Source organism: Dipodomys ordii, unplaced genomic scaffold (genome assembly GCF_000151885.1).
Source record: "Dipodomys ordii isolate 6190 unplaced genomic scaffold, Dord_2.0 Scaffold130, whole genome shotgun sequence".
Lineage (NCBI taxonomy): Eukaryota > Metazoa > Chordata > Mammalia > Rodentia > Heteromyidae > Dipodomys > Dipodomys ordii.
The window spans coordinates 2,121,548-2,134,533 of record NW_012267346.1 but is presented as its reverse complement, the minus strand read 5'-3'; the positions used below and the strand labels follow the sequence as shown (position 1 = coordinate 2,134,533).

Genomic DNA, 12,986 nt, shown 5'->3' with positions numbered 1-12,986 from the left:
AAAGCCACAGCCATACTTCTGGCTTTTTTGGTAGTTAAGAATCTGATGGACTTTCCTACCCAGACTGGCTTCAAACCACGATTCTCAGATCTCAGCCTCCTGAGTAGTTAGGATTATAAACCTAAGCCACCAGTGCCCAGCAAGGATGGCAGTTTTTAAACATGTCCTTTCTTTTTTAAGGCTAGTCATCAATGGAGAGAGTGTTTATTGAACCATTTCATACTCTTCCCAACATTAAATTTACAAGATAATTAACTCTTACTTAATACCTTCATTTCCTGTTTGCTCACTCTTTGGATTTGTTTGCTGCTTGAGTATAAATTTCTAGGAATCCCTAGCCCTTGGAGGCTTAATACTAGAATCTCATGAGTGAGGAATTTGCAGAACACTGGTTCTAGGAATAAAGGGCTATTCTTTCCTCTAAACAGCCTCATTTTTTTTCATGTGGTATCTTTTCTTAAAGGTCTTGTTATAGGAAGAGAACATGAAGCTGTTAGTGAACAGAAAAGGGAAATCTAAGAATAAATGATTAAATAAATGGTTGTTTACCCTCTCTGTCTTTCCCCCCCTGTATACCAGTTATATGGATCTGGCCAGTGTGAAATGTCTACCATTTTGTGCTCTGTGAAGTCTTGTTATTAGAGCATGTGGGTCTTTGACTAATTGTGTCCATCTAGCACAATGGTAAGACTACAGAATGCCCAGATCAATGGATGCTCTGACTTCCTTGTTTTTTTGGTTCTTTTTTTTTTTTTTTTTGTCAGTCATGAGGCTAGAACTTGGCCTGAGCACTGTCCCTCAGCTTTTCAGCTGAAGGCTAGCTATCACCTGAACTACAGCCCCACTTCTGGTTTTCTGGTGCTTTATTGGAAATAAGAGTTTCATGGACTTAACTGCCTGGGCTGGCTGTGAACCTTGATCCTCAGATCTCAGCCTCCTGAGTAGCTAGGATTATAGGCGTGAGCCACCAGCATTCCTTGTTTTTAAATTACTTGTTATACTACCTATTTCTCAGAGCCCTCGAATAACAAAATCCTTTGTGAACAATACCTTTAAAAAAATCTGTTAGCCGGGCGCTCATGGTGGCTCACATCTGAAATCCTAGCTACTCAGGAGGCTGAGATCTGAAGATCATGGTTCAAAGCCCTCCCTGGCGGGAAAGTCCGTGAGACTTTTATCTCCAATAAACCACCAGAAAACCGGAGATGGGACTGTGGCTCAAGTGGTAGAGTGCTTGAGCTCAGGGACAGTGCCCAAGCCCAGAGTTGAAGCCCCATGACCGATCAAGAAAAAAAAAAAAAAAACAACTTCTCATATGGTGTTCAAATAATATAGCAGAAAATTAAAGTTTTTGTCTATTTTAAGTGCCCGAAGGTGAGAAATCTTATCTCCAGTTGCAGTTTGGGTTTAAAGAGAATGCTAGTAGACTAGAATACAGATCTACTATTACCTAATTTGAGAAATATGAGAACTATAGTAGGGCTGAGCAACCTTGTGAATGAGGGAGGAGGATTGGACCTGTAATGAAAATGAGAAGCCACCACTCTTGGTTATATTGTATTTTCATACATGTTCGTGTGTAGAAGAGAGTCAATGACTGTGAGAAAGCTTGAATCAAGACACAGATAGCCCGTCACTGTGTTCTTCTTCTTTTATGTTGCAGAAGTACACCTGGACCCCCACCGAACGTGGTGTCCTGTGGCAGACTGTCAGACCGTATGCGCTGTTGCAGCGAGCGACCCAGGACAGCCTGTATTGGTGGAATGCCCTTCTTGCCACCTGAAGTTCTGTTCATGTTGCAAGGATGCGTGGCATGCAGATGTCTCCTGTAGAGACATCCAGCCTATCATCCTGCCAACGGAGCACGGGTAAGAAAGGAAATGGAACTGATTCAGACTCAGCGGATGTGCACTGGAGAGGAGTTACCTGACGATGCGTGTTAAGACATTCATTATTTTCCTATAGAACTTTCTTCCACAGCAGTGTATCATTGGCCCTAAATTCTTTTTTTTTTTTTGGTCTGGTCGTGGAGCCTGAACTCTGGGCCTGGGCGCTGTCCCTCAGCTCTTCAGCTCAAGGCTAGCGCTCTACCACTTGAGCCACAGCGCCACTTCCGGCTTTTTTCATTTTTGCTTATGTGGTACTGAGGAATCAAGCTCAGGGCCTCATGGATGCAAGCACTCTACCACTGAGCCATCTTCCCAGCCCATTGGCCCTAAATTCTTAAGAAATAGAGGAAGAGAACGTATACGCTGAAACAATGGTGCCGAAGTTAGGATTTTGTGAGGATGAGAAGAAATGGTCTATACCTTGCTATGTGACAGTTTTATAGCAGCAGCCACACTCAGTGAGAAACCTTTGTGTTTAGTCCCTGGCTTTGCTTGAGGCTATAGCTGTTCTGCATGAACAAGAAGAACAACAACAAAAGCCAAACAGTGTTCTAGTCCAATTGGCTTAATCACCCTGTCACGGTGTGTAGAACTAGTCTTTAGGAATAGTCATGCTGCCTGGCTGTGGTGCTGGGCTTGCATTTCAGACCAAACAAATAGAGAAAGAGAAAGGGATGGCAGGCATGAGCCTCCTCTGCTGGCTTAGAGCCAGTCCCTCCCACATTCTCACAGTGGTAAACTCTCTTGGCTAGATGCGACAGGACAATGCAAAGAGCTCAGAGGAAAGGATGCGACAGGGCAATGCAAAGAGCTCAGAGGAAAGGATGGCTGGGGTTCTGCCTTTGCAGCTTAGTATCTGTGTGCCCTCTATAAGTCCTTTTTCCTCATGGGGGAAAAAGGGAGGTTAAAACAGAAACGCTTGCCAGCCACTGGTGTTCATGCTTATAATCTTAGTTACCGAGGAGGCTGAGATCTGAGGATGGAGTTTTGAAGCCAGCGGGAACAGAAAAGTCTGTGAGACTCTTACCATCTCCAACTAGCCAGCTAAAAGTTGGGAAGTTGAGGAGTGGCTCAAGTGGTAGACTGCCAATCTTGAGTGAAAAAGCTTACTGGATAGCACCAGGCCCTGAGGAAAATAAAGTAGAAGCCCCTCCCACCACTACCCAAGTTATTAAATCTGATGATAGATTTGACAACTCTGTGGGCTGATTGCCTGCCTGCTGGATGGTGGTTCTGGGGAATAGTAACCAAAGTGCAAATCCAGGGCTACAGCTCCTCTCATCCCAGTCTGGACCATTTCTGATGTTTCTGCTCCTTTGTGCTGTGAGCCTGGCCTGGCTTCCTCATCTGTATGGATCGGGAATTTTCATTTGTTTTATAGTCTTGGTTTATTTAATCCCACGCCTCCACTTATTTAATGAGCAGATCATGAGATAGACTATCCCTGCCCCATTTGGAGCCTGAGCTAGTTTCTTTGTGCCATAGCTGACTCTTTGTACTTCTTATTCAGACAATGTGCTCCAGGAACAAAACATTAATTTGGTAAATCAATGAGCTAGCTCAGCTGTGGAAAGTATAATTAATATAATTTACCGGGTGCCAACATAAGTAAATTAAAATTCCTTGTTTTGAGTTATCTGAACAACTCATTCCCATTTTTACCATTCCCCTCTCCTATATCCTTTTCTTTGGAAATGAATTAAGAAGCACAGATAACTGGGAGTTCATTACCTAACTGTTTAAAGCCCTGGGAATTCAGTTGAAGACCACCGATTAAATATAATTTCTTATCCTTTTTGTTCTTAGGTCCCTGTTTGGGACAGACGCAGAAGCCCCCATTAAGCAGTGCCCTGTTTGCCGGGTTTATATCGAACGCAATGAAGGCTGTGCTCAGATGATGTGTAAGAACTGCAAGCACACATTTTGCTGGTACTGTCTGCAGAACCTGGATGTGAGTTCTCCTGAAAACATTTTCTTCACATGCTTTATCCTGTATCACAGCCTTTAAAACAGCACATCTGCAGGGTGCCTGGCACTAACACCTGTAATCCTAGCTACTCAGGAGGCCGAGTTCTGAGGATCATGGAGCACAGGCAGAAAAGTCCCCATGAGGGGCTGGGAATGTGGCCTAGTGGTAGAGTGCTTGCCTAGCATGCATGAAGTCCTGAGTTCCATTCCTCAGTACCACATAAACAGAATAAGCCGGGAGGGGCACTATGGCTCAAGTGGTAGGGTGCTGGCCTTGAGCAAATGAAGCACAGGGCAGTACCCAGGCCCTGAGTTCTAGCCCCCAGGACTGGCAAAAAAAAGTCCCCATGAGACTCTTATCTCTAACTACTCAAAAACTGAAAGTGCAAACGCTGAAAGTGGCTCAAAATGATACAGTGCTACCTTTGAGCAGAAGAACTCAAGGACAGCACCCAGGCCCTGAGTTCACTTGTGACCAAAAAAAAAAAAAAAAAAAATCGAGTCTATTTTTATCTTGTACAAGGATTTAATTTTGCTGGATGCTGGTGGCTCATGCCTGCAATCCTAGCTACTCAGGAGGCTGAGATCTGAGGATTATAGTTCAAAGCCAGCCTGGCAGGAAATCTGTGAGACTCTGATCTCCAATTAGCCACCAGAAAACCAGAAGTGGTGCAGTGGCTCAAATAGGTAGAATGCTAGCCTTGAGCAAAAAGAGCTCAGGGACAGCACTCAGGGCCTGAGTTCAAGCCCCACAACCACCACCACCAACAACCAAAAAAAAAAAAGATTCAATTTTTCTCTAATGGGACTTTCTGAGCCTTCTGCTTTAAGGCTATTTTGTTGTTATGATTTGTTTCCCTTTGGTTGGTGCTAAAGATTGAACCCTTGTTCTTGGTTGTACTGGGTGAGGATGCAACCACTGAGCTACAGCTGAACTTCTCCCTCCTACTTTAGACACTTATAAAAGCTCTTCAGGATTACTTTGGGTGTCTTAGCTTTACAGTCAAACTTTTGTTTTAAAGGCATTTCCTGATTTGGATGGACATTCTCATGGTGATACAATGGCCTACACATATCTTTGTTTTATATTACTATCGCAACAAATTGTCTTCAACTTTGTGGCTGCACACATTTACTTTCTTAGATTCCTGTCCATTAGAAGTCCAGCATAGATCTTACTGGTTTAGAACTGATTCAATATACTGTGCTCTTTTCTGGAGACCCAACATGAGAATTTGTTTCCTTGCTTTTCTACCTTTTGGAGGACGCTTGAATTTCTTGGCCTGCAGTTCCCTTTATTCCATCTTCAAAGCTGGCCACACCACTCACCTTTCTCCTTGTTTTTGCTTCCTTTGACCACAGCCAGGAAAGGATCTCTGTCTTCAAAACTCATAAAATTAGATTGAATCCCTTTGGATAATTTACTTTCTTAACACAATCACATTTGCAACGTCCCTTTGGCCATTTAAGAACACTGGGGACTGGGTCATGGCATCTCTGTGGAGGGCTGAGGGTAGTTATTATTCTGCCTTCCACAATTAGATTGTTGCCTCTTCTTGAACTTAAAGAAACATTAGAACAGTTCAAGCCAATACTGTCTTGTAAATAACTTTCTCATTCATTGGTGTGACAATGGTGTTGCCATTTTGTCATTGTTCCTCGATAAAGGGACTCATCTGATTGTGCTTTTCCCTCACCATTCATGTAGCTTGTCATCTCAAATCTAGGATCAGTTTCATTCAGATCGATACCAACATGAATGCTAACCCTCATTTACGAGGTGCTGGGACAATATTGTGAAATTAACGTAATCACCTCATCTCAATTAAAGAAAAAAAGTGAGAGAAAGGATGGGTTAGGAAAGATGGGTGACAGAGTTGTAGAATGGGAACTTAAAGATAATAATAAAGAGGTGGGAGGAGGGACTGTGAGAGAAGGTCTATGTCAACTCCAGTTTTCCGTGTTTGGGGTAGTGTAGATCCATCGTAGATATTCCCTGCTTGGGCAATTTGACCTGCATGTTTTACCCACATCAGTGCAAGCCTTTGTCATGGTTGAGTTGCTATTCTCTCCTCGGCTCTTTGTTTTTGTTGTTTGGTTTCCTTTAGTTCAATAAGCAGTGTGTTTAGTCTTCTAGTCTCTTAATATACAGTAATGGTGCTTTTTTTTTTTTGGGTCGGGTCGTGGGGCCTGAACTCTGGGCCTGGGCGCTGTCCCTCAGCTCTTCAGCTCAAGGCTAGCACTCTACCACTTGAGCCACAGCACCACTTCTGGCTTTTTTTTCTTTTTGCTTATGTGGTGCTGAGGAATTGAACCCAGGGCCTCATGCATGCAAGGCAAGCACTCTACCACTGAGCCACCTTCCCAGCCCCCAGTAATGGTGCTGTTTACAATGGATGCTTATGGCCATCTCAATACTGTCTTTTTAAAACTGGAGGTCAGGGTTGGAGGCATGACTCAGGTGGTAGAGCAACAACCAGATAGTTCAAGTCCTGGTCTCAGACCAAACAAAACAACAACAACAAAAACCCTGAAATCCCCAAACTGGAAGTCATATAACTTATTTAAGGTGACATCCATGAATAAGAAAACCCATCAGTTATTAGCTTTTTTTTTTTTCTCTTAGTTGTAGGGCTTGAACTCTGGGACTGGGCCCTGTCCCTCAGCTCTACAACTCAAGGTGAGCGCTCTACCACTTGAGCCACAGTGCCACTTCTGGGTTTTTCTGCTTATGTGGTGCTGAGGAATCGAACTCAGGGCCTCATGCATGCAAGGCAAGCACTATACCACTGAGCCACCTTCCCAGCCCCCAGCTATTGGCTTTGTCTCAGGGTTTTAAGAAGAGATAATACATAGGAAAGGTAAAGATGAGCATTTTATTTTAGACTCTAGAATCTCATCTACACAGATAATAATAAAGTAATGTGCTTACCTTAAAAAAGAAATTTCCCATATCTCCTTATCTTATAAGCATGTGTGATATAAGACTTACTGTAATCTTAGATGACTGATATTGTGGATGAGGACTCCCTTGATTGGGCCTCCTAACTGCCTTACAAATGCAAAAGAAATCAATCTTGGTTTCCTTCTGGCTTATCCAGATGATTAACTGGGTTCCTATGAACAAGGCAGCAGGCCCATTAGCTTCTCTGTAGGAGGCTACAGGTGTCAGGGATTAAATGTGGATACTGGGTCTCCATTCTTTGGCTGAAGACCATCTAGGGATGGTGTGTTGCTGAGAACTCTCTGCTCCCACTTGTACTGTGTTGGTACTTGAGATGATGCAGATATTAAATGGCTCAATACACAGATTTCAGATGTCAAGGCATGGATTTCTGGCGGCCATTTTTTTGTTTGTTTGGTTTGGTTGGTTTTTTTCGGATGTCCCTTTCTCTGTTTTTAGACAAGGACACTGACTTATGGTCATGATGCTTTTCTCCAGGCAAGTGTTCTATGTTAAATGGTGGTACGCAGGGACAGTTGGCAGCCACGATGGGAGTGCTATTCTAAAATCAAAGGCTAAGACAGACCCTAAACACAAATGCTATGAGTGGTGCTGGGGCATTGAGTATGCTCTTGCTTTGAACGTCATCCCTGCATTTTTCTCAGGCTAAGGTATTCTGAATGTTATCCATGGGAATCTGGTTACCCTCTGTAGGCTCTTCAATGATCTAGTCTTTCATGTGACTGAACCTGAAGTCCCTTTTAAAAAGGCTGAACTTTTTTCTTCTGTTTCTCCTTTCCCTTCCCTTCCCTTCCTCCCTCAGTAAATTCCTTCCTTCCTTTTGTTTTCTCTCTCTCTCTCTCTCTCTCTCTGTGTGTGTGTGTGTGTGTGTGTGTGTGTGTGTGTGCCAATATCAGACTTGAACTCAATCAGGCACTCTTCTTGTTGTTGTTTGTTCATGGCTGGTGTTCTACCACCTGAGTCATGCCTTTTACCCTGCCTTTTGCTGTTTTTTGTTGGTCACAGGGCTTGAACTCTGGGCCTAGGTGCTATCCCTCAGCTCTTCTGCTCAAGGCTAGTGCTCTGCCACTTAAGCCACAGTACCACTTCCAGTTTTCTGAGTGGTTTATTGGAGATAAGAGTCTCATGGACTTTTCTGCCTGGGCTGGCTTTAAACTGTGAGCCTCAGATCTCAGCCTCCTGAGTAGCTAGGATTATAGGCATGAGCCACCAATGCCTGGCTTTGGTGGTATTTATTTATTTATTTTGGTCCAGTCATGGGGCCTGAACTCTGGGCCTGGGCACTGTCCCTCAGGTCTTCAGCTCAAGGCTAGCGTTCTACCACTGAGCCACAGTACCATTTCTGGCTTTTTTCTTATTGCTTATGTGGTGCTGAGGAATTGAACCCAGGGCCTCATGCATGCATGCAAGGCAAGCACTCTACCACTGAGCCACCTTCCCAGCCCTTTGTGGTTATTTTTGAAGACAGAGACTCATAGGCTTTTCTGCTCAAGCCAGTTCAAATCATAAGACTTAGCTCTCACCTCCTGAGTAGAGTAGCTAGGAGTAGAGGATTGCCTAGTTCCTCTATTTTTTTTTGGTCAGTTGTGGGGCTTGAACTCGGCCTGGGTGCTGTCCCTGAGCTCTTCAGCTCAAGGCAAGTGCTCTATCACTTGGGCCACAGTGCCACTTCTGGTTTTCTGGTGGTTTATTGGAGATCAGAGACTCATGGGCTTTCCTGCCTGGGCTGGCTTTGAACTGCAATCCTCAGATCTCAGCTTCCTGAGTAAATAGGATTACAAGCATAAACCACCAGCACCTGGCTTCCTCATTTTTTAATAGCGAATATTAGTTGTACAGGAAGATTTTATTGTGATAATTCCATATATGCATAAAATATACCCCCATCAAACTCACCTCTTCCACCACTTCCTTCTCCCTTTTTCCTCTTTTTAAAACAATTTCAACATGTTTTATTGTTCTAGTTTCATATATAAAGCACTTTGTATATTTTCATATGAAGTACATCAGCCATATTCACTCTCATTCATCCTATCTATCTTGTCCATTTTGCCCTCCTCCCAGTGATTTCTTATTGATAAAAATTCCATTTGTGCATACATCCTTATTCTCCCTTGATTCTTTGTTTCACTGACTTCATGGCTAACTCCATGTCAGTTACATATCTATTGGTTTCCATTTGATCTTTCTGGCTATTCCTCAGTTCCCTTTCTAGGGTAGCCTTTTTTTTTTTCTTTTTTTGGCCAGTTCTGGAGCTTGAACTCAGGGCCTGGGCACTGTCCCTGAGCCTCTTTGTGCTCAAGGCTAGCACTGTACCACCTGAGTCACAGTACCACTTCCAGCTTTTTCTGTTTATGTGGTACTGTGGAATTGAACCCAGGGCTTCACGGATGCTAGGCGAGCACTATACCATTAAGCCACATTCCCAGCCCCTCTAGGATTTTCTTTGACCCATTGTTAAATGTATTTATCTTCTTTGATTTTTTTTTATCTATCTCATCCTGGGCAGTATCAGCCATCCCTATGATTTCTTCCATCTTTGGGCACTTACTGATGCCAGACTCATTCTTTCCAAAATACAGATCTAGGAAATGAGCTGCCCTCATGATCTCCTCTGATGACTCCGCTATCAAGTTCAGTATGTCCAAACCATGGTTATTGTCTTCCCCACAAGCCCATCTTTGTCATTTTTCTTGACGAAGCCACAGCTTTTTTTCTACCCAGCATCTATACTTTTGTGTCCCTGCTCCACCATCTAGTTAACTAATTTCTTATTATTTCAGGACTATGATTTCTTCTCCATCCTTCCTCAGTCAAGGCACGTAGTCTCACTTGGTTTGCTCAGTTTAGCTGTCTGGATCATGATCCTTCTATTCCATCTTGAACCTCTGCTAAAGCTCATGATTTATTTTGTCAGATTACCTGTTTGTGTCATTCCTTTGTTTCCCTATAGAATCAATCAGTCAGTCAGTCAGTCAGTCAGTCAATCAGAGTCTCATTGATTATGATATGTTTTCACTTGGTGATTTACAAAAGTACCAAGCTGTGCTGAAGATTACAGATTTATTATTCCTAGAGGGAACCACTGACATTGTGAAGGGATAGATATGGCTTTTTTATAGCCATTTCTCATCTCAAAATGTCATGCCTACTGAAACTTTTGCTTTTGTTTTACAGAACGATATTTTCCTCAGGCACTATGACAAAGGGCCATGCAGGAATAAACTTGGCCACTCGAGAGCTTCAGTAATGTGGAACCGAACACAGGTACCCTGACCTTTAAGAGGGAGCATGAGATAAACCAGACTTGTAATGGTTCTAAGTGTCTACCTCTTCATTCTCTCCAATCCATTTCCTACTTACCCATGTCACCTGGGAGACTCTAGACTTGGCAAGGGAAAAACTGGGGGCGGGGAGGCAGTCACCTGAAGTTAAGTTATGACCATAATCTGGGCAATTGGAGAGGCACCAGAGAGCCCAGTATTTGACAATGACCTACAGAATGTATGCAGATGCTCTGTTCTCTGGAAAGCCATGGAAGCACTTACCTAAAACCCTTTATGGACATTAGCTGTGTTCTAAAATTCTATGGGCCCCTGCTGGGCCTTAGATCCTTATGAACATGCCATTGTATGTTTATGTAGTGGTTCAAAGTAGTCATGGTTTGTTTTTAGTGGTGTTTTTATATTTATCAAAGGCTACATTTCTTTTGAGGGAGTCAGCGGTCATATCTTACTAATCTTGAAACATCCCTATGAGACTCTTTGAGGAAACTCAGGCAGAAAAAAATGAGCCAATACCAATAGATCATGAGTCTGAACTTACAGCTTGAGCTTGAGCTCACTTTTGGTTTGTTCTCACCCTTGGTTTAGTTGTTTGTATCTCATGGGGCCTGAACTCTGGGCCTGGACGCTGTCCCTCAGCTCTTCAGCTCAAGGCAAGCACTCTACCACTAGAACCAGAGTGCCACTTCCGGGATTTTCTGCTTATGTGGTGCTGAGGAACCAAACCCAGGGCCTCATGCATGTGAGGCAAGCGCTCTACCACTGAGCCACCTTCCCAGCCCTTGTTTGTATCTTTTTAGCTTGAGTCCACTTCAGGACTTTGTTGAGCACTGGCAAAGAGACATGTAAATATAATGGTCTTATATGCTTGAGATGGTATAATAGTTGTTTGGGCTTCTATAACAACTTACCTAGAGAGTGGATAGCTTAAACAACAAAAATGTACTTCTTGTAGTTCTGGAGGCTAGGAAGTCTGAAACCCAGGGACCAGCATGGTTAAGTTCTGGTGAGGGATCTCTTCCTGCTTCACCTGTAGCACAGATGGCTGTTTTCTCACTGGGTCCCTCTATGGAGGAGAGCCAAGAGAAAGAGGCAACTGCTCAAATGTCTCCTATTACAAGGGCATGAATCCCATTATATGGCTTCTACCCTCTTAATTAACTCCCCAGACTCCATACCATTACTTTGGGGATTTGGGTTTGAATGTATGAGTTTTGCTTTGGTTGACAGCAGATAGTATAAACATAGGCCGATTTGACTGCTAAACTATCCTTTTTTTCCCTCTCTCAATTTCCAGGTGGTGGGGATTCTTGTGGGATTGGGCATCATTGCTTTGGTGACTTCACCCTTGTTGCTCCTGGCCTCTCCATGTATAATCTGTTGTGTCTGCAAGTCCTGTCGGGGCAAGAAGAAAAAGCATGAGCCATCCACAACCTAAAGATCTCTGTTTGTGTTCACGTGCCCCAGATGTCCAGGTTATCTGAGACCGCATAGTGATCAAAACCCCACTTAGTGATCTTGACTCCTCCTCCTTGCCAAACTTTGGAAGTGCCTCTTGTGTCCAGACTTTGAAATTGCCTACAAGCATTCAGCTCTGGAAAAGGCCAAATCCCTCGTGCAAGTGTTCCCATGTCACAAGAACCTGGATCTACAGTCAAGACTGTGTGTGTTCGGAGCATGTCAGAGGAGTTTGGGGTTGTGAGGGAAGAACTACTGATACATCATTATTTTGTCATCCAAAGGATCCCATGGGGCTGCTCATCTTCGAGCCAAATTCAAGGAACCTGAGTTAACATTCAATATAATAAATGTGTTGTCCTGGTTGGCAACATATATACTAACTGAGAGGAGTCTGTTCTGTGTTGATTTGATCACCGTGAGAAATGTGGCAGGAACCCATGGGTGGGGAAGGGCAGAGGATAAAACTTCACCGTGAGGAATTCTCTTCAGAATGAAGCAAGCTGCTTATCTTAGGAGTCAGTATCTCGGCCGGCCTTGCCTGTGATGACCACTGGCTATGCCATTCCCAGCATTCCCACTGTGACCTGGCAGAAGCACAATAGGTTTCTCTGTGTGTGATCTCAGCTTCAAGCAGGAGGAACACCTCAGGAAAAGGGTTGCAGCGTGTAAAACAAAATGGTCTCATTCCACTTTTTGTGTCTGTGTGGTCCTAAGCAAAGCACTGTACCATTTGTGCCACGTACCCAGTCCTTATTGCTTTTTGATATTTAAAAAATAGGAATTCCTTTTTTACTGTGTGTGTGTGTGTGTGTGTGTGTGTGTGTGTGTGTGTGTGTGCAGGTTGATCTGGACTGCAACCCTCCTTATTTAACTTCCTGTGTAGCAGAACATGATGGGCATGTACCATCATATCTGATTTTTAATTGGTTGAGACGGAGTCTAGCAAGGTTGGTTCCCAGGCTGGCTGTCTCTTAAGTAGCTAGGATCACAGGTATGAGCCACCAAGAACCAGTGGCAAATGGTACATTTTTAAGGTGACCAACTCCTCTCTTACAGATAGCAATGATAGTCTACAAAATTGTTTCATGGGGAACATGGGGTACAGTGGTAGAGCTGGAAAACAGGGATCTTGCTTGGGCTCTGTGGGTATAACCCTAACAGATTTGGAGAGTATCCATCCTAAGTAAATATTAAGGTCCATATGTACATCTATAGTCATGATGTGCAGCCCACTTTGGGTATGCATGGCTATTCCTAGTAGTAGACTCAAGATAATTTTCTTAAAACCTTTCCCTCTGTGACTAAAATGGTTTCTCAATGAAGCTATTTGTGTGTGTGTGTGTGTGTGTGTGTGTGTGTGTGTGTGTGTGTGTGTGTGGTGTATATATGAATTTTGATTATGGGTTCATAACTTGGCCA

The 12,986-nt window shown here is 43.5% G+C and overlaps 1 protein-coding gene across 1 annotated transcript in view; it reads left to right on the top strand.

Moving 5' to 3' along the window:
• Rnf144b (ring finger protein 144B) overlaps positions 1 to 11,951 on the top strand; it is a 78,160-nt gene extending 66,209 nt beyond the window's left edge. Inside the window, exons 5-8 of the mRNA XM_013030463.1 lie at positions 1,664 to 1,868; positions 3,696 to 3,840; positions 10,000 to 10,089; positions 11,404 to 11,951. Of these exons, the coding sequence (XP_012885917.1) occupies positions 1,664 to 1,868; positions 3,696 to 3,840; positions 10,000 to 10,089; positions 11,404 to 11,544 (581 nt within the window). The 3' untranslated portion in view covers positions 11,545 to 11,951. The remainder of the gene's footprint in view (positions 1 to 1,663; positions 1,869 to 3,695; positions 3,841 to 9,999; positions 10,090 to 11,403) is intronic.
• The last annotated feature ends 1,035 nt before the right edge of the window (positions 11,952 to 12,986 follow it).